The 21,401-nt window shown below is 31.8% G+C and overlaps 3 protein-coding genes across 4 annotated transcripts; 2 read left to right on the forward strand and 1 right to left on the reverse strand.

Annotated features, from left to right (window-relative positions):
- The first annotated feature begins 118 nt into the window (after window positions 1-118).
- LOC108336349 (aberrant root formation protein 4) lies at window positions 119-6,093 on the forward strand. 2 transcript variants are annotated; one of them, XM_017572769.2, is made up of 14 exons: window positions 125-331; window positions 575-751; window positions 1,416-1,565; window positions 2,074-2,146; window positions 3,125-3,297; window positions 3,404-3,463; window positions 3,594-3,744; window positions 3,838-3,894; window positions 3,988-4,259; window positions 4,384-4,455; window positions 4,578-4,655; window positions 4,751-4,954; window positions 5,339-5,390; window positions 5,670-6,093. In XM_017572769.2, exons 1-14 carry the CDS (start codon window positions 242-244, stop codon window positions 5,888-5,890), a joined length of 1,830 nt encoding a protein of 609 aa, XP_017428258.1. In that variant the 5' UTR covers window positions 125-241; the 3' UTR covers window positions 5,891-6,093. The 2 variants fall into 2 exon arrangements, with proteins under 2 accessions (XP_017428261.1, XP_017428258.1); XM_017572772.2 differs by lacking the exon at window positions 5,339-5,390 and having other exon boundaries at window positions 119-331.
- Window positions 6,094-10,695: 4,602 nt separating this feature from the next.
- Window positions 10,696-15,623, forward strand: LOC108338161 (probable receptor-like protein kinase At1g80640). The gene is made up of 10 exons (XM_017574897.2): window positions 10,696-11,119; window positions 11,550-11,720; window positions 12,081-12,331; window positions 12,406-12,538; window positions 12,629-12,692; window positions 13,378-13,474; window positions 13,590-13,692; window positions 14,550-14,668; window positions 14,750-14,839; window positions 15,139-15,623. Exons 1-10 carry the CDS (start codon window positions 10,969-10,971, stop codon window positions 15,313-15,315), a joined length of 1,356 nt encoding a protein of 451 aa, XP_017430386.1. The 5' UTR covers window positions 10,696-10,968; the 3' UTR covers window positions 15,316-15,623.
- A 495-nt stretch (window positions 15,624-16,118) lies between these two features.
- On the reverse strand, window positions 16,119-21,069 carry LOC108338160 (aspartate aminotransferase P2, mitochondrial). Its single transcript, XM_017574896.2, has 12 exons — window positions 20,852-21,069; window positions 20,698-20,779; window positions 20,555-20,623; window positions 19,668-19,862; window positions 19,241-19,279; window positions 19,065-19,154; window positions 18,853-18,961; window positions 18,656-18,765; window positions 18,146-18,289; window positions 17,831-17,997; window positions 16,716-16,980; window positions 16,119-16,547 (listed from the first exon to the last, which is right to left on the reverse strand). The coding sequence occupies exons 2-12, from the start codon at window positions 20,773-20,775 to the stop codon at window positions 16,416-16,418; spliced, it is 1,398 nt and encodes a 465-aa protein (XP_017430385.1). The 5' UTR covers window positions 20,776-20,779; window positions 20,852-21,069; the 3' UTR covers window positions 16,119-16,415.
- Between the last annotated feature and the right edge of the window lie 332 nt (window positions 21,070-21,401).

Below are 21,401 nucleotides of genomic sequence, written 5' to 3' on the forward strand. Positions count from 1 at the left end.
CCTTAATATCAAGAGTTTAAAATAAATTAAAATATTAGAATAGTTATATGCTGGTTAATTGAATAAAAAAGCTGAACGTACTAGAAAATTAAAATAGACGATTTTAAGTTTTTGTATTTTTAATTTTTCTATACTTAGTGTTCCTCACCTTCGAAGTTAATGACTGTTTTGCCCTCATCTTGTTCTTTAAGGGGTTTTTCGTTGTAGTGTCGAAGTTTGTTTTCCTTTAAATTTCACTCTCATGTCGGTCTCTGTAGAGCGCGAAATTGCGTCGTTTCGGGATTCTGAGATTCGAAATAATCTTCGAAGAGTTCTCGAGTCATGCTCTAAAGTATGATCACTCACTCTTTTTTTTTCCGGAAAATTTGATTTTGTGAAATTTATTTATTTCTGTTTGTGTATAATAACGCTTGCAAATATTATTGGTATGGAATTATTGTTTTTGCTGTAAATTTTTCTAATGAAAGCTTCAAACTTTTAAAATGAATGCTTATGTTTGTGATGTTTAGAGTTGAAAGGATACTTGTTTACTAACATGGTGATGATGACTGTCGTGGTATTTTATACTTGGTAGTTGGTTGAGGCTGGAGATTTTCATGACTCTGAAAACACGGTTTCGGAGCTTATCGAGTATCTTGATTCTGTCTATGATGCTGCTGTGTCTGATCCAGATAGTGAACGCGCTGAGAATGAAGCTTTTGAAGCTATATCTGAGATCCACAGATATATTTGTTCTCCTTCCCTTGACCAGGTGGGTGAACTTCAACACTTCAATCATGTTTCGCATTCGGTCTTTTTATGTTTTCTAGTTCTATATCAGCCTCAGCCGACGAATTTCTTTATCAGTTGTAGGAGAAGAAAAGAAAAAATGCGTTAATTTTTTTAAGCTACAACTATTTCACTTTAGCTTTTAGAGAAGTTAAATTAAATGAGCTTCCATGAAGGGTAAGTACATAAGTTGATTTTATCTTATGTGAGAAACTTAATTCATGTTATCTTCTTGTTTTATATAGGTGTGTGTGGAAAGATTTATTCAATTACGTCCTTAGGAAAAATAAAGAAAAAAGGGAAAAATTTAGAGACATGAAAAGCAACTTGGAATCATTAGATGAAGGTCGGCTGACTCGTATTTAAATTTGATATATCGGACCTAAAACATCCATTCCAGATTTGAGTCATTCAATTTCCATCCAATGATTTCTTTACACTGGCTATGTGGAAAAGCTGGCTGCACTGAAGCTGGCACCATGGGAGGCATCTAGTTATACTTTTATTCAAGAACCCTTTTATGGGACTAGAAATGAGAGATTAATGATTCTATGGAAAACATGTCATTTTTTGTATCATACAGTCTTTGGAGCTCACAGTTTATTGTAAAACTAAGAATGTGATGTGATTGTTTGCTGATGTGACAGGAAGTTGTTGATGCCCTTTCCTTTGAACTTCCAAAGGCTGTTTCAAAGTTTGTGGGGATTTCAAGTAGATTTTTGGACATTGCAACTAGCATCATCGATCAGTTTATAGTGAAATGTGGTCCAAGGGATATGCTCTCAATTCTCTGTAATGTGAGTTTGTTTTTATTGTTAGTAAATGTATATTACCACTTCCAAGACACACAATTTCACTTTAATACTCCCTTGCTAGTTAACAATACTATTAGCTATTGGATATTTTGTTGAACAAATTTCAATGGAGAACACCAATTAATCAATAATGCGGAAGACACAGTTACCATCGAAACCTCCACATATTCTGATATTCCTACATCTCATTCCACATGATGTATCGTTTGGCTTGAGATTCATTCCTTCCCTCTTTGTGACACCCCATCACTTAACCCTCACACCTTCTACTCACTTGTATTGCTCACATCCTGCTAGACCTTTGTCCTTACTCAGTTTGAAATATTCACTTTCTATCTAACGATCTTCTATCAAAAAGAAAACTCAAATTTTCTCATAATTACGTCATAGTTTTCATGCAAAGAACTACATGTCAGTGCAGTGTGACATTTAATTGATCTATTTTTTATTAATATTTTGATCATATGCTTCTGTTAATGTAATTGAACAGACATTAGGTTACTCAAGTAAGATCACCAAGGCTGCCAGTTACATTGTCCCTCCTTTATCAGGGATCTCAAAGGGTAATTGTTGCATTGACCTTTTTAATTAATGGATAGAATATAGAACTGTAATCTCTGTTCAAGGAATGAAATATGGAAGCAATTACCTTGTTAATTTTCTTGCAATGTAGAGCATGTGAATAACTTGACACTGGATTCCTTTCATGAAGTTATTTTTTGGTTTTGGTTTTGTTGATTATAAGTTGCTCTGGGCTTGTATGAAGACAACCAACTCCTTAGTCACTAGCCACTCTGACCTTTACATTTATAATCCAGGCTCGATCTTTTGCTCACAGCCTGAGTTGCATCAAAATTATGGCTATATTATGTTTATATTGGGAAAATTGAATATAATATTAATTTTATATTATATGGTTTGTTGAGATCAATTGTAGTTATTAATAAATTATTTATTTTCTTTCATTACTTTTGAAGAAAGTGGTAGGATCAATTTAAAAGAGATGATTTAAAAGGTATGGATGCTGTCTATTGAGTTTTGGTAAATTTATGAAGGATGAAACCAGAAAATCAGTTCCTTTCAGGACAGTATGCTTTTGGTTCAGCATTCTTGTGTGGCAAAATCTTTTGGGTTGAACATAGCTACTTGAATGCAGAGTTTAACAGGACTAATGACAATCAAATCTGACACATTATTTGTTTGGGTGAAGTGCATCATATATTTTATCACTGAACTTTTATATCTAATCTCAAATAAAATTTAATTAAAATAAATATTCTCAATGTCCTAAGCTTCAGCTTGATACTACATCACTTGTCCTGTTAGCTGTCAATTGCATGCAGTTTTTATTGGATTCATTTTATTCGGCAAGATGATCAAGGGAGAATTTGTCGTGCTACTTAAGCAAATATTTAAACTTGGAAAGTATTTTTGTTGATGAAACGCAAAACTTTAATTCTAGCTTTGGCTCACTCTGTTCTGTCAATGATTTTAAGCCACACTATTTGAAGTTTTTTCTCATACTTATTTTGCCTTTTCAGTCATTATTTCCATTAAGAGGCGTCAGTTTGAGCAAGTAAAAGAAGCTGTTCCTATAATACTTAATGTACTGAAAGTCGTGTCTTTGGAGTCAGAAGAAGAAGAAGAACTTGAGGATGTATTTGACAGAGCTGTTGGGATTGCAAATTCTATATGTGAAGTTTGCAATAAATTGGTCAGTCAATTTTAAAACCATGATCTTTTCTTTGTTGAAAAACTTAAATGTCTGATTTATTTTCAATTCTTTTTGCTGATATTTTTCTCTTTTCTCTTTTACCAAGGAGGGGGATGCAAAGCCGAAGCTCCAATCTGTTCTTGGTCTGTATGTCCTGCAATGCATGGTACATGTTTCTGTACTGCACTAAAACTAATTTTTTTAATTTGTATTTCTTCCTAACTAGTTCTTAGTAAAATGGAGATATGATTTTATTGATGTTATAATGATTTGGCATGTTACCACGCACTTTCCAGGCTCTCATTTCTGCTAGTTTAGGGTATAAAGCTTCCAGATGTCATTCGTTTGTATTACAACTGTCACAAATATCTTCATACTGTGGCTTATCATATCTCAGTCTACTAACAACTTACGAAGTTGAGACTGTGGCAAGCTCCATTTTTGGAGGTAGTGCACTTGTTCACCTTGTTTCCATTAATTATTTAAAAGTAAGCACTAAACATCACTATATTTTTGTTAACCTCCTCAATTTTCCTGAAGATAAAGATCTCTGTATGGGTTTCTTATCTCATGTCAAACATGGTGCTGCTCTTTCAGGTTTGTGTTTGAATAATTACTCTGTAATTGAATCCATGCCTTTTCTGTTTTTCCTTTCCCTTTCACTAACCCATCAAACTCTTTTTTTTAAAGTAATTTGGGGACTTGTCTCAGAGGAGGTTGCTTATACTGCAAAAGAGAATTTGACTGCGATCAAGGACGAACTTTGTAATAACCAAACAAAAAGGTGGCAAGCAATAGGAACATTAAAGCAAGTACTTTCCTTTGTAAATCTACCATGGGAATTAAAGAAACATGCTATCGACTTCTTGCTTTGCATCACAGATGGAAGAATCTCTAGAAACTGCAATGAGGAGCATTCTGAATGGTCATCTTATATGCCTAGTCTTTTTTCAGCTTTGCAGGTTGTGTTCACTGCAATTTGTGACTTTTTGTTTATCATTGTTGAATCTTTTACTTTCTCAAATGAAGATGGAGAATGCTGATATGATATATGTTTCTATTATGTTTACACATTTAACCTTTCAGGCTGTAAAAATGGTTATCATGCATGCCCCAGAGCCAGAACTTAGAAAAAAATCCTTTGCTGTGCTAAAAGGAGTGAGTTTCTAATACTAGAGGCACCTCTTTTATAGTTATAAATGCTTGTTGAACTGCTTAATATCTTGGGCAAATTTTTCTTAAGATTTTTATGGTACTGTGCTAATGTTTACTCAAACTAGGTACTTGACGATATTCCAATTTCTCAAAGATTAGACATTTTGAAAGCACTGATTAGAAATACTGACTCTTCCTCAATGGTAATGCTCTACCTAAATTATGATTTGTTTTGCATTTTTCTTTATTTTCAATTAATAGTTAAATCATCTCACGGTGATCTTGCACCCTTTTGAAGATTGCCATTTTCATCGATCTTATCCGGAAGGAAATGCACACAGCAATCTGCAATAGTAGATCAATAGTAAAAGATGCCCCACAGATAGAAAACAAAGCATTTCCAGATACCCCGTTTTGGAACCCTGGGGTCATAGAGTTGGTCGAGTTGGTTCTAAGACCTCCACAGGGTGGACCTCCTTTCCTACCTGAGCAGAGTGATGCGGTATTCTTCCTATTTTTTGCGTTCTTTGTAACTTATGTTAGGTTTAATTGTTCATTCGGTCTCTATACTTACCTACACCAACTTTTTATTTTAGTTCTTATATTTAAAACCCATACTTTTTGTACAAGCATTTTTTTGTCATAATTCGTGTGCCTTGTAGTAATTTTACACTGCCAGAAGATTTTAGGTATAGGAACTAAAATGAAAAGTCAGTGCGGGTAAAGAGACCTAATGATTTACGAAACCTTTGTGTAATCCTGGTTTCTTGAAATGCATTTTTTAGAAGAAGCATTTGGCGTAATTGTCATTTATTTTTTAGCTATGAATATGAACTGATATGAAAAGCCTTTAAGTAATGGCCTTATGTAATATTATGATCCACAGGTGTTGTCAGCCCTCAACCTATACCGATTTGTATTGATGATAGAATCTGCTGGTATGTAGCATCAATTAATTATCACTTATGGAAAAAAAAATTACTGACAAGAAGTCTTGATTAAAAAATTATACTATTTGAAGCAGTGGTTAATGAGTTACAAGTTTTTGAGTTGTAGAAAATTTCAAAATAATCACTAACACTTGTTAAATATGAAATGAGACTTTCAAAATTGGGATTTTCAACAGATTTCAACTAATAATAGAGTGTGTTGGTAGTATTTATCTAATCTAAAAGTTAAGTCTAATTTGGAAGGATTTTCTATTTCATTGGTAACAGAAAAGACAAACTGCACTGGAGTGCTGTCAAAGAACAGTTTACTGAAGGCTTACAATGAATGGCTGCTTCCTTTGCGTACCCTAGTGACTGGTATAATGGCAGAGAGCAAGAGTGACCATGATGACTTTGCAGTTGACACTGTATGCACCTTAAATCCACTTGAGTTGGTGTTGTACCGGTGCATTGAACTTGTAGAAGAGAAGCTAAAGCAATCCACATAGGGTGCCCTTGGCAAGGATTTTTGAAAAAAAATTTAGTGCATGTTATTTTTGAAACATTTACGATTTAAACATCTAAAGTAAGGCTATTGGATGCAATTGAAATTGTAAATCATCCTTTCAGATGCAATGCAATTTCTACCATGTTTGAAATTTCGGATTCTTGATGTGAAAAAAAAAAATGGAAGTTACTTGGATGTTGATCAGGGTTCTGTGTTTGGCTTGAATTGATCTTAGATGTTAAAATCTTCCTCCTTTTATCTACCAGAGAATTTGACATAGAAAAGGAAACCAGCAAAAGTATTTTTATACTTTGGGTGGTATCACTATACAATAACCTTAAAACTAATCATTTTCAGGAAACTAAAATACATTAAAATTGAATTCCTTTCATTTGTTTAATTTTTTTTTTAAGTTTTGTATGTGTAATGATTTAAGTGTATTAATTTTTTTTTTTTGTTTAGATAGAATATCTTGATTATCAATAAATATAAAAATTATTCTAATACTTAGTAATTTAAGATTATTAGATGATGATGTTTTTCAATTTATGTTGGGTGAAATTATTTTTCAATCGACTTAAAAAAAATATTCGATTGATGTTAATAAGAATATTTTTATTAAGATTATTTTTACTTAGCATTGATCATAATAACTATAATTATAATTATTTTGATTGATATTAATGAGTTATTTTTTTTGGAACTCTTTTATTGAGGTTAGTTTTTAATTTTTTAATCGATGTTGGTTAAGAAAGTTAATTTTATTTATATAAATCAGAAAAATTCTAGTCATTATTGATATTTTTTATGCATTGGAAGAAGTTCTAAACGGTGCATGTTGGGAAAAAATTGAATCGATAAAGAAAAAGTAATCATTATAGACTTTTACCAAAATTATGTTATCGGAAAATAATTTGTTGATATTGGTCGAAAAAAATTTGATTATAATGTACATCATGGATAAATAATATATCAACAATATTTATTTATGTCAACTAAAAGAAGCTAACATATTAGTGGAAATTTTTAAGAACTTAAAATGGATTGAAAGTTTCAGTAAAGACAAGGGAGATAAATTCACAAATATATTATTTTAAGTTTTTTTTATTGAAGATAATATTTTGATCTCTTATATAAATTTATATAAATATGTACATTATTTATTAATATCAATCCTATTTGACATATCTCCTCAAAAAACATATAACTAATATCCAGATTCACAAAATTCACTATTCATCCTGGTGATCGGATAAAACCGGTCTATATTTCAAAATATCATTACAAAAGACTTTAATTAAAATAATTTGAACCTAATGAGTCATGGAGAGAATATGAGAAAAGATTAATACAAGAGATAAAAGAGTAAGAAAATTTTCAAATCTTACTTATGAAAATTGGAAATTTTTTAAGTAATAAATTATTTGTATAAATTTTTAAAATTTAACTTTTCAAATTATATTACAATAACATTTTAAATTGTCTTTGTAAATATAGTATCTCCTAAAGTTTCTTCATTTAAATATATGAAATAAAAACATTCAATAAGTCAAATTAATTTTAGTTTATTCTAACAAATAAAAAAGTAACCATAGTTGATCTTATATATAAAACGAGTAATAACCTATTAATTAATTGTATGTTGGGTCCTATAAACATTCTCAAAGAATTATTGATGCTGAATCTATTTCTTGAATATAAGTTGTGGTAAGTTAATCTATATTTCTTACTTTTATGACAATTTGCATCAGTAGCCAGATTTTGTTTACAAAATAGTTTCAAAATCTTAAAAGGGTGAAATTTTATGAGTGAAGTATATGCATAGCCCATGTTTGACATTCCCAAAAAATTATATTATTCGTAAAATATATACTTTTTACAGCACTAACTTTTGTCTTTATATTATTACCTTTTTCTTTCTTTCTTTTAATCTTTTCGACGATAAATAACTCTATTTTGTAAAACTTTATTGTACTAACACGATTATAAAAGATGTTCACACCAATTATTGTACCAAAGAAGCGACAAAGGAATTTGAATGCTACTGGACCCATTTAAAGATTTGCACCCAAATTCAACTTCAACCTTTTACTAGCTATTTAAATACTTAGAATGGAATAATAATAATAATAATATTTCTAGTATTTATTTTCATATCTCTTTGAATATTATTTAATATTTGGGAAGAGTTTCTTTATAACCATTAAGAAAAATAACCTAAAATTAGTTTCGTACAAACTAAAATTAGTTTATAATCATCCATTTTCTTTCAATTCCTATTTTTACACATTGACCAACAAGTCCCAAACTAAAATTTGTATGCTAAGTTTTCTGTTTTACTCTATAAACTTTTGAATATTTCTTACCTATATTGAATAGTATTATTTAGTTGTCTTTATCTTTTTCATGTATCTTTTCCATTATAATAATATGGTATCTTTACGAATTTTCTATTCTTAATTTTTACTTCATGGCTATTATTTTTATCAATCAGTGAGAATTTCATTACTCAAACACCACAATAAATAATGATAATTCTTTTATACAATTAACTTATTTATCTTAAAATTTAAAATATTTTAATTATCTCTAATCAAAATTTATAAAATATCAAATCGATGCATTTTAAAGACATAACATAAAAATAATACAAACAAAAATACAAATTCGGAGTTTTCTTTTTTTTTTCTCATAAACAATCACTACAAGAAGAAGAAAAAAAGAACTTGGTCTTTAAATAAAAGAAATTTAAGTTTATGCAAACAAGCATTACTGAAGATGTTGGAAACAATTCTTTATAACACTCATAAAAATATTATGTATATAAACTTGTACTTTCTCATTTTCTTCATTTATTTATTATAAAACAACCCTAACAAGAAAAGTTAATGGATCCACATAACTAAAGGACAAAATCTTTGAACTTTTGAATACATATATTACTAGAAAAATAATCCTCACGTGTTAGGTCGATTATGGGTAGAATTTTGGTGAAGATGCACGTTACCTACTATTAATCAACTATACATATACATAAGATTATATATACTATATGTATGTCCTTTTCTCTTTTTCTTATCATAAAACTTAATGATTTATGATTTGTTAGTATTGTGCATGTTAATTATTTCTCAGTGACAAGAGACTCAAATACTATTAAGAAAAAAAAATTGTCTCTAATGTTTGTAATGATATAGCATGATTAAGAATAAAGGAACCCTAATAATAATCACTCATTCATTAATAACTTGTTTATACAAAGCTCAAATATGAACCAACAAGTTCTTCAATAACAAACCAAACCTCAACGACCAACCCAGCAATAGCTAAAAGAGGAAAATATTCTTTCAAGAAAATGTATCTAACAAGCTTTTAACACAATTTATTAATGAGAATTCACTTAACTTACTATTAATCAAAATTAATATCGTTTTTAAATAATAACAATATATTTTTCTTATTCTATTTTTTGTATTACTATTTATAATATATATATATATATATATATATATATATATATATATATATATATATATATATATATATATATATATAAGGATAATAACACACAATTATAATACCCGAGGAACCAAAAGGGTAATTAATTTTTTTTTAAGAAAAACTAAAATTAGTTTATACAAACTAATTTATAAAAAAAATCCCCAAAAACTTATTTTTAACACATATATACATAACCTAATTTTAACTTGTAAAAAAATATTATTTTTTATTAATGTTATCTCGAAATTTATTAAAAAAATTGTATAGGACCATAAAGCTTGTAGATTTACGGAATTATTTCAATTTGAATAATACTTCCAAATTTTAAGTATATAACTACCATAAATATTGATGAGAAAAATCTCAGTGTAATGATTGCTCGTACTAAAAACAATAATAGGTTCAGAGTTAGAAAAATATGGTTTAATTTGATTTAACATTTATTTTTAACCAATAATTTTCCATTAGCTACCAATGATTCGACTATGCTTTTAAGATTTTTCTTATCCATGAGCTGTGACAATGACGTTTGTGATTGTAAGTATTAACTATATTAGACTTTCCTACAAAATGAACAAGGAAAAGGGTACTACACAATTAACGTAATTAGTTATATTTTTTTACTCCCTTTGATTATGGCATTTTCGTTTTCAAATGACCCTAAATTAGAACAAATATTTTCACACCAAACCATCTAAATATAGTTATTGTATGTTAATACCAATCAAATTTAACTCACACATGTTTAAAAATTCATATTTTCGTAAACTTACAAAGATTATATACGTAGATTTGTTCAATCTTCCACGTTACATGATTAGGGTTCGTCACATGGGGTCAGATTAAAGAAAAAAAAGGAAAAATTCAAATTGATTGATTTAGGTTTTGTTGGAGGCAATTTTGCCAAAAAACCAAAAATCCAACTTAAGTTATGGTTAGACCATATTAGCTAATGAATTAAGTTTATGAACTACCAGCTAAAAGTTGAATAGTGAAAAATTAGTTTATTGAAATAAAAGTAAATGATAATAACATTAATCTTTTTTCCTTGATGATTTGAATCAAATCTATTAAAAAAATTGGGGTGATGCTCACAAGTTTCTTTTTCCTTCTTTAAAGTTTGGGCTTAAAGATTGTGGGTGAAAGGAGTGTTTGTTTCAAACATTGAAAACAATGCACGAGTGCACATGATTGTCGTGCAGTTGCCCCCACCTTAAAATTAAACCTCATCAGTTCATTGTTGTCCCTTTTTCTTCCATTGAGAAAGCATGAGAAAGACAGTTAAAGAAGGAGATAAAGGAGAAAGATGAGACAGAGAATGCTCAAATAAAAAAAAGGGTTAAAAAAGATAACATAAAGCAAATGTTTTTTTGGAAGTTTAAAAGAAGAGGTCAAGCCTCAAAGATCTCAAAACACACTCTCACTTTCTCTCACTCTGGGAGTGTGGTGGTGTTGCTTTTTGTGTTTGTGTTTGTGTGACACAACAACCCTTTCTTTCTTTCTTTCTTTCTTTTCTTTCTTTTCTTTCACTCACACATCTATTCTATCTTTATCTTCATGTTTTCTTAGAAAGAAACAATGAAAACGAAGCTTCTTCTTTTGCTTCTCATGCCCCTCCTTATGCTCCACAAACCCATTTGGACTCTTGCCTCTCCATACCCTTTTGCTCCCTCACCTCAAGTTCCACACTTTTCTCCATTTCCCAATTCAATGTCTGCTTCCTCTCCAGGTTCTTTCCCTCTCTTTCTCTGTGTGTGTTTTTCTTTGTTATTCGGGGACAATTATGTTCAGATACTAAATGTAGATACTTGTTGCAATTTTATGTTTGTCTGTTGCTGTGTCTGATTCATTACTTATGTTTCTGTTCCATTTTGTCGTCCCTGTCACAATCTGTGTCACTTCTGATGGAGTGGCATTCAACAGTTTCGAATTTGAATTTGAAAATCATGATAGGCACTTAATGCTGATAGGTTGTAGTAACTAATTTTTATTCATTTCTTGACTGGTGCGTTTTATTGTGTGGATTTGGATCCTGCACTACCCTTTTGCTTAAACTCTATTAACTTGTCATTAATGGTTTGAAATTTGAATGAATTGGACATATTTTGCTTCCATGTATTTGATTTGATGCTCACTGCTATATACTGCATATTTGTCAGGAATGGTGATGGGGGCTGAACAGCGGCAAATGGATTCGCACAAGAAAATGGTAATTGCCATTGCCATAGCCAGCACTTCGCTTGGTGCAGTCATTTTGAGTGTGTTGTGCATCTGGATTTATCATACCAAGTATCCTTCAAAATCCAAAGGGAAAAACGTTCAAAGATCAGGTTTTTTCCCCTTTTTTTCACAATTCCATTTCTCAGAATCTCATGAAATGTGGTTTGGTTAAACTTTCTTTTTTTACGTTTTTCTGTTTTTACTTTGTTTCCTATTTTCTGAAGAATGAAAACAGAAAACAATAAATAGTTGTTTTCACTGTTCTCAATGCAAACCTTTAAAATCAAGAACTACAGTTAAGAAAATAAAAGCTTTTCTTTTTTCAAACCAAAAGATCTCTTAGGTTTCTATTTTGCTTCACAGATCACTATTTTTGGGATTTCAAGGAACTTTTGACATTAATTTGCGTTCTTGGTACTGTCTGAGGTTTGTAATTTTTTCCCTTTTTTTTCTGTAATTTGAATTCCAAGATGCCGAGAAAGGGCTAGCTTCAGCACCAACTCTGAGTAAATTCAGCTCTATAAAGCTGGTTGGTAAGAAAGGGTGTGTTCCAATAATTGATTATAAGCAAATAGAAAAAGCCACCGGCAATTACAAGGAAAGTAACATCTTAGGTGAGGGAGGTTTTGGATGTGTTTACAAAGCACAATTGGATGATAATTTGGAAGTTGCCGTTAAGAAATTGCACTGTGAAAATCCGTGTGCTGAACAAGAATTTGAGGTAATCCTTGCTAATAATTTATTCATTTTTCCATCATTATTATATTGAATAGTTGTGCTTCTATGAATTTACAGAACGAGGTGGAATTGTTAAGTAAAATTCAACATCCAAATGTAATTTCTCTGCTGGGATGTAGCAGTAATGAAGCTACAAGGATTATTGTCTATGAATTGATGCACAATGGATCATTGGAAACTCAATTACATGGTAAAACATTTTTTATATGGTTTATTACCTAGTATAAGACACATGATTAAGATATAATGAGGTCGGCTGTAAAATTATTATTATTTGAAGGACCTTCTCATGGCTCAGCATTGACTTGGCATTTGAGGATGAAGATTGCTCTTGACACAGCAAGGTGACCTTCCCTAAACAGTTCTTTATCTATATCATCCTATTTGCTTAGAAGCAATGCTAGTTTCACTGTTTTCCATGCATTTTTTTATTATTCTTGAAATTTATTGGAAGTCACAAAATAATTAGCCATCTTATTCAATTGGTCTTATTTACTCCTTCCATCTCATTGCTAATGTAGTAGTATTAAAAGAAAAAATAAATTCTAAAATTACTGTCATTTTAGTTTTCTAATATAGGGTGAGTTTATTTGTGTTTTTTTCTTAAATATTTTATATATAAAATAAGCATATTGATGTGTTTTTTTTAAAAAAAAATTGCTTATTTTAAAAATAATTAGTAATATGCATGTTTTTAAAAGAAGCAAATTCTACCTTCTTCTTAAATAAGTGATTTGTTTTAAAAATTATTTACTTCAAACACTTTTATGAGTAACCAAACTGATCCATAATAATAATTACTTCTTTTTTTCATTTCTACCACTGATAATCTTTTTTAGAATGCTGGTGTTGTGTTAAATTGTTTCCAACAAAAAACTATGACAGTGAAAGAGTATGTATAGTTTAATTACATTCAATAATTTTCTGTTAATGATGAAGTGTGTTAAAAGTGTGTGAGTGTGTTGTTTGCAATTTTTTATCTGGTTTATTTTGTCTTTGTTGACATGGTATTTGATTAATGCCAACCAGGGGATTAAAATATCTGCATGAACACTGTTATCCTGCAGTGATCCATAGAGATCTGAAATCTTCTAATATTCTTTTAGATGCAAAGTTCAATGCTAAGGTAAAACAAAAAGGCCATGTTCAATTTGCTGCATTTATTATTCTTTTTTTGTACCATTCATTTTTATTGTGTTCACAAAAGCTTCTTTTCGGCGTGTTGTAACTGGTGCATTCAGCTTTCTGATTTTGGCCTTGCAATAACCAATGGGACCCAAAACAAGAATAATATCAAGCTTTCAGGCACGTTGGGTTACGTAGCCCCGGAGTATCTTTTAGATGGTATGAACTGAACTCATATGACATAATTTCATAGCATATGAAATGGTCTGACAAGTTGCTAAATGTTTAAAACTTTCAACATACCAGATCCAAGATAATTGTATTTTTGGACACTTGATGCACTGATGCTTTGAAAGTGTGATCTGTGCAAGAAACATGATTGGATGATTCTAAGCAAATCCTTACATAACTTATAGATTTTGATAGTGTAGTTCTTTTGATTACGTACTGTGCAGATAGACTGTCAAATTTACTTACAGAACTACAGTTATGAAACTAATATTGTGTATAAATTGTTTTTCTTTTGTTAATTCATTTCCGTAAATTAAAAAACCTGATTAAGTGTGATATGAAGATTGATTGAAGGTATGAACACATGATAGTCCTGAGCCATTTAATAGCTTTTAGTTGTGTGTACCTTGTGCTTCTCTTGGGAATGTACGTGCCATCTGATCTGGCAAGTTATATAGATTATTATTAAATTAATGTGTTGTCTGTTACACCTTACAGTCCCATATGCCTAGTTTGCTCCAGCTGCTTCTTGTCCGTGATAAAAAATAATAATGATAATAATAAATGTCCTAAAGATGCGAACTGAAATTTGTTCTCAGCTAGTTCAATTGATTCCTGTCTTAAAGATGAGAAACATCGAAAGTATAATACCTTTTTTATTCAGTTGAAAACTTTAATCATATGGCAAGTTTATTTTTAATTATCATACTGTGAATCAAATTACTACACGTTAATAATGGGATGTTCTTGGATCGCTTTTCCAGGAATGTTCTTGGAATACGGAGAAACAGTTATTGCAAAATTTGAACTTTTATACATTAAGGAAGTTTCATTTTGAATTTCAGGTAAATTGACTGATAAAAGTGATGTATATGCTTTTGGAGTTGTTCTGCTGGAGCTTCTTTTGGGAAAGAAGCCTGTGGAAAAACTAGCACCAGCTCAATGCCAATCCATTGTCACATGGGTACTGTTTGCTCGATGATCATGAAATTTAACTGGGTGGTTGGTATTGGAAATGACATGTAGCTATTTATGACGTTTGCAGGCCATGCCACAGCTCACAGACAGATCTAAGCTTCCAAACATCGTGGATCCTGTAATTAAGGATACAATGGACCCCAAACACTTGTACCAGGTTTGAGTGCCTCGGAAACAGAACTCATATTTTCCAGTTTATTACTACTACCCTTTTTGGCCATTATGAAGATTGTTTCGAATTAAAACTATACTTAACATCATGAAAACATAAAAAATAAAATAAAAAAATTGATGTTTTCTTCATTTTGAAAATAAGATTAATAGAAAGAAATTATATACAACTATTAAGTCAAATTAATTTTAATTTATAGAAAACAATTTTTTTTTTCTTTTACGTGTGTATGAAAAACTTTATCAAATAGACTTTGCTTAATTACAACATTTTGTACTTTGTAGGTTGCTGCAGTGGCCGTGCTGTGCGTGCAACCAGAACCAAGTTACCGTCCCCTAATTGCAGATGTTCTCCACTCACTGATTCCTCTTGTCCCTGTAGAGCTTGGAGGAACACTTAAAGTAGCACAGCTGCCACAGCAAGTATTACCTGCTAACCCACATGAGGATTCTAGTCCATGATCAGTTTGAGACAGCATCACTCACTGATAATCCTTCAATGACATGTTTTGTGATTCTCTACCCAAATAGTGAGGCTTCATCAAGGCTTGATATTACAGAAAGATCCATGACAACTACACTCATTTTGTAATAAACCCAGCCCAGGAGTGTAACTAGAGATAGATTGATGAAAGAGCAGGCCTAAATAGTGTATGAGAGCATTGGATTGTTAATGATAAATGCGAGCAAATTGGTTTCACTTATCTGAAAATATTTGTGTACATGGGATCAGATCATTAAATTGTTCAGAGAGACTCTTATTGTTTTTATTCCCTCTTTCGCCATATCAACAGCAAACCAGACTACAAATAATTCGTACTTCCTAACAACGTCCTTCAATTCACTCTGTCTGCTATTGTATTTCCTAAAATACTTAAGATAATGATACAGTAAAATACAGTATAAAAGAATGTTACATTATTGGATTCTTCTATAAATTTGATCAAGAGAGGTATAAATTTTAAGAACCCCTACTCCTTTTTTCCCTGCATTTCCTTCCAACAACATTGTTTAAAGGAATTTCAACATGGTAACTTGTCCAGATTCTATGCAGATGACGAAGGCATTCTTGCCTTTAAATTTTTGGTTCAAGTAGGAAAACCATGTATATTCAATTTACGTTCTTGGTTCCAAAATACCTCATCACCGTTCACAATAATTGACGCGTGAAATTTCAGGGTATCTCTATCAACAAAAATGATTCGATCACAATGGAAGGAGAATTTAACAAAAGAAAAAAGGTACCCACTAACGACTAGAGGACATTATAGCCAATGAAACTTTGCTATCATGATTTATTCAGTCTCACCCATATGAAATGAGAAACATACACTATGCATCGGTACTGATTCAACAAGCTTTAAGTCAATACTTGTTATGCATCGGTACTGATATAATCCGACTTGTTATGCATCAATACTGAGTCGTTTTGAGATTACAAAATTTCCTAAGGTACTTGGAGGTACATATGTATGACAATTAATGCATACATAAATTATTTTAATGTATCTCACAATCTTTCCGATTGGACACAACAGTTACCGAAAATATTTGATTGAGTTTCAGCTGACATTATGATACGAGTCTATAATAGCATCTGCAAGGTATTCACATTTAGCCAACGACAATCCTGCCAGGGAAATCCTTCCATCCTTTGTCATGTATACATGCCACTTATTTGTCATGTTGTCACTCTGATAAAACAGTGTCTTATTTAAGAACACGGATATATAACAATACCGTAAAATTAAATTACAGATCAATATTGTTTTTGAAAGATTCAACGCAATAGGACTCAAAGTGGTGCATAAAAGACAGAAATTGATCACAGGCAAGAAGTAATAATAACGGGAGTCAATTACCTGTTCTTTGTTCAAGCCGGTGAATGAGAACATGCCTATCTGCTTAAGTATAAATGACCAATCTTTTCCACTGTTGTCTTTTGATGTAATACTATTGTATAGCTGTTGTCTAACATTCTTGATTCTTCCCGCCATCATTTCCATTTCTGCTTTCCATTCATTAAAGAGAACTGGATTTCCAACAACATCGGCAACAATTCGAGCCCCATGTACAGGTGGATTAGAGTACATAGGTCGGGCTAGCCTTTTCAACTGGCTCTTTACCCTGCAATACATAGTTACCACATTGTTCATCAAGATAATACTGATTGGACAAGTGTAAAAAGAGAGCTTAATTTCATTATGCATAACAGAAAGGTATTTACAGAGTGCTTGAACTGAAGGGATAGGTAGTAGGTTCGAGTCTCTCCACTTACAAAAAACATTTGTAGATACAAAAAACAAAAATACAAGAGGTATACATTGCCCCAATCAAGGTGAATCCAAAAATCAAAAACTAACTATTAACCACGTACCAACTAACAGTTCAGACTATATGCCCAAAAACAGAACTTTTACTGAGGCATACAAGGCCCCAATCATGTTGAATCCAAGATGTTGCCTTTCTTAAAACAGAACTGGAGCGTTTTTGTGACAATTTCAGTAAAGAAAGTATTAGTTCATTCGGGTAAAGAACTTAATTAAGAGCTTGTTGAATGATCACTTACCAAATAAGCGCTTGTACATAAGATGTATCTATAATTGAGAGAAAATAGGGTTAAATTGTTTTCATATAAATCGTGAGTTGTTTTTATAATCTACACTGAAGAGTATATTGAAATAAACAGAAAACCGCTTATGAACATCGCATGAGCTAGTTTCATTAACTCTCCCAAAACACTTACGTAAGTGCTTATATCATAACCTAAAATAAACTGGAAATAAGTTCTTCCAAACATCGCTTTAGATTGCAGCTACTTCTTACTACCTTTACTTAATTGATAAAATGATCCCTTTATCGGACTAGAAAAGGGATAGAACTGAACAGGATGGAAATAGAAAGATCCAATCTTTTTCCTAGACATTTCCATTCAACTTCAGATATGAGAAAGAATGGGAGACTTAATTTACCATACCTAGTTGCAGATTCTGGAGATGATGAAATAACATTGATTGCTCCAATCCTTTCAGCATAAAGACCAAGATTTTTACTGTATGACTGAGCCACAAGAACCTCCATACCACGAGCAACAAACAGTCTCACAGAAGCTGCATCTTCATCAAGGCTTCCACTGGCAAAGCCCTAAAATTAATAAGGGGTTCAGCATGTCGCAAATTAGGTTCTAGGTCTCCATAAAAATTTAGACAGAACGCTGAATATGTCAATGGTTTTTGACATGTCCTATCGAGAAATTTATTAAGAACTAGTTAATTTACCCCAAGATTGGTACCTGGTAAGCAACATCAAAAAAGGGAATGTGGTTCTTTTCTTGAATTACATCAGCTATTTTTTCCCATTGTTCAAGGGTTGGATCAATACCAGTTGGGTTATGAGCACATCCATGTAGTACCACAAAAGATCCTTCAGGAGCTGACTGTAAAAATGTAGGAATGTACAGTTATGTGAGTTTAATCATATATTGGATAGGAGGAATCTTCAAATTAAATATGAATTTGTGTTTCTACTTGTGCCTTCCTATAACAAGATGGCAAGTTACAACTACTAGATCAATTGAGTATCAAATACATTACCCAGTAATGGCATGTTAATCAAAACGATTACACTAGTTGTATTTTAAGTAAAAGATATTTTCTAAAACATGTATTTTTACAACAAAGATTAAGAAGGGATAAGTGAATAGATAGAACATTCTTGAACATTGATTTCCAATTCAAAGCAGTTAAATATAACACTGTTCATTGTCCATTTGACTTGCTACGATCTGGATCAGGAACGTAACCTTTATATCTTCAATCATGCCCTCAAAATCCAAGCCAACAGTCTTGGGGTCATAATATCGGTACTCAGACCATGGCACTCTAGCATCATTGAAAATATTCTTGTGATTACCTGCAAGATAATAGGATAACCCAGGTTGAATGAACTCCCAAACAAATATATAACTAATATAAACATAGTAAGCAGTGAAAAGCACACCCCAGGTAGGAGCTGATATCAAAACTTTAGACCCAGCAAAATATCTTTCTATCAGAGCTGCACCTAGCCTCAGAGAACCAGTTCCAGAAAGACCTTGGACAGTGGCAACCTAGATGCAACCGAATAATGTAAGTAAGAAATGTAAAAAAAAATCCTAACCAAGAAATTGCAATGTCCTTCAATACTTCTATATTTTCTAAACAACTACATACTCTTTGTTGTTTGATTGCTGGGTTGTCTGCTCCAAGTAACAACTCTGCCGTTGCCTTGTTAAAGGCAGCCAAACCCTCAATAGGGAGATACTGCACTTGCACGTTAAATCTCAGTCAATCACCTAAGGGCCAATGGTTCCACACAACACAGTCACATATTCTGTAAACAAAGTTACCTCTTTGTTATCCCCCCTCTCCAGCATAAGATTCTCTGCCTAAAAAACAAAGAAGTTCATCTAAATCAACATCAATTAAAAAATAGTCTTAGGTTTGTGAACGTGAAGAAAAATTATGAAAAAATATATGACAGGAAAATTGTGCAAACTATGATATTTATACAAGGTGCAATTATTTGTTGTAGAACCAGAAAGCTTTGAAGAGGCAAATAATGAAGAAGCTTGGGGAAGGCTGTGCAAGAAGAACTTGAAGTAATTGAAAAGAACAAAACACGGGAGCTGATTGAGAAGACAAATGACAAAAAAGCTATTGGTGTGAAATGGGTGTACAAGATAAAGCATAACCCAGATGGCAAAATCCAAAAGAAGAAAGCATGAATTGTTGCAAAGGGCTATTCAGACAGTACACATATAAAGGAACAGATACCTTCTTAACAACATTAAGCACATATGGCTGTAGTTCTTCTGTTCTGTACGCCCCTACTCCAAGATTGAGCTTTACATCACTTGTGTCCGCTTTAAAGGCCTCAGAAACTCCAAGAATTGGGTCAGGAGGAGCCATAGGTATGCCCTCAAACCGAGAAACATTAAGTGCAACAGTCATAGAGACCCGACCACTAGACTGAAACAAAATTGACAGAAATCATATTATATTAGCGCACTTGCACACACAGTTTTTGTGCCCTCACACTCCTTAATCCTCACTAACTACTTTTACACAGCTTTAAAACTGTTCTTCCAACAAGTATGATATGGAGAATGGGAATATAACTAATCACAATACAAATTGAATTTTTATTTTACAAAAAAAGTTTAATTTATACACCCCACTGTAAAACATCCTTACACGGATATCCAGCTGGAATTCATCTTTTCACCGCATCATCATTAGTAAACAGGATTACATGGCAAAGTAGTAAAATCTAATTGAATGTCTGCAAAAGGATGTTCCATACTAGTGATGTATAGAAAATAAACTCTAACAAAAAATTCAACACTGAGGTTAATTTAACAAATACAAAGTGGCTAAAATATTCCTTTGATCTCTCTTGTCATTAATCTGCTAAACTTAAGAAGTTTCATTTGAGTCCATTCAAGTGTCTCTATGCAAGACTAATTCGATTTTTCCGTCAGTTTACAGACATCGACACCCGACAGACCACAAGAGATATCACGTGCAAAAACCAACTTGGTTTCCCAATAGTTCCACCCAATTGATCATAAAGCAATAACGAAATAAAAATGAACCAACCAAAGAAAAACAAAAACAGATGAATACAACTGAAGCACTAAGCTTTCGTTTTTAGAAGATACCCTTGAATTTGGGAAGGAGTTGATTCCATTGTTAAATCTCAAAGCGTTGTCTGCAATCTTGGGCTTCCCCTGTTGGACAGAAACGTTAAATCACAAAAAGGGTAGTAATTAAAACCAATGTGGGAACAATGAGAAAGAGGTACCTTGTGGGTTTGGCGCAGGGAGAGAGAAGAAGAGGCATAGAGAGAATGCGAAGCTGCGGAGAGAACAGAAGAAGCCATCAACCTGCAACAGAAAATGTTAAGCGATTTGCAACGATTTTCGATACGAAATTGTGGAAGAAACAGTTACACTAACTGTGAACAATTGAATGGATTTGAGTGCTGCGGAAGTTGAATAGCGTAGTTAAGACGATGGTGATGAGATGAAGTATATTCGTTTGTGTGTGTGAATCAGTTGAAGAAGTGTAGAGAGATAGAACTGAGGGAAACAGTGGGTGACGGGAAGAAAGAGAAGAAAGTGGAGAAAGGAAGAAAAGTTCTTCCCTTATTGGTTTGTCACGACGAGAACTTCAATCGGATTCAGTTTAGATAAGTATGATTTAAAAATACTTAAAATTAATCAATTTACACTCTTTTTGTCCTTACTATTATTACAAGTATTTATATTTTAACTTTTATAAAATATTATGAGTTTTCTATGCTGTAGTAATAAATAGTGAAAAAAGAATTTTAAAAACCAATATAGGTTAATTTAGTATATTAGCAACATTTTTTAAATTTAACTAAATTAAATTTTTTTATTGATATGGGTAATTATTTAAAGTATTTTATATTAAGCATTAGAAGATATTAATTATTTTTCACTACAACAATAACAACCATTATAATAACAATAATAATTCTTC

Source organism: Vigna angularis, chromosome 7 (assembly GCF_016808095.1).
Source record: "Vigna angularis cultivar LongXiaoDou No.4 chromosome 7, ASM1680809v1, whole genome shotgun sequence".
In the NCBI taxonomy this organism is placed as follows: Eukaryota; Viridiplantae; Streptophyta; class Magnoliopsida; order Fabales; family Fabaceae; genus Vigna; species Vigna angularis.

Coding starts and splice junctions, on each gene's coding strand:
- LOC108336349 (XM_017572769.2), top strand. CDS start 242: ATGTCGGTCTCTGTAGAGCGCGAAATTGCGTCGTTTCGGGATTCTGAG. Junction 752..1,415: donor GTTCTCCTTCCCTTGACCAG/GTGGGTGAACTT, acceptor CTGATGTGACAG/GAAGTTGTTGATGCCCTTTC. Junction 3,298..3,403: donor GTGAAGTTTGCAATAAATTG/GTCAGTCAATTT, acceptor TCTTTTACCAAG/GAGGGGGATGCAAAGCCGAA.
- LOC108338161 (XM_017574897.2), top strand. CDS start 10,969: ATGAAAACGAAGCTTCTTCTTTTGCTTCTCATGCCCCTCCTTATGCTC. Junction 13,693..14,549: donor CCCGGAGTATCTTTTAGATG/GTATGAACTGAA, acceptor TTTGAATTTCAG/GTAAATTGACTGATAAAAGT. Junction 14,840..15,138: donor ACCCCAAACACTTGTACCAG/GTTTGAGTGCCT, acceptor TGTACTTTGTAG/GTTGCTGCAGTGGCCGTGCT.
- LOC108338160 (XM_017574896.2), bottom strand. CDS start 20,775: ATGGCTTCTTCTGTTCTCTCCGCAGCTTCGCATTCTCTCTATGCCTCT. Junction 19,863..20,554: donor ACTCCTTCCCAAATTCAAGG/GTATCTTCTAAA, acceptor ATTTTGTTTCAG/TCTAGTGGTCGGGTCTCTAT. Junction 19,155..19,240: donor AGAGGGGGGATAACAAAGAG/GTAACTTTGTTT, acceptor GTGCAAGTGCAG/TATCTCCCTATTGAGGGTTT.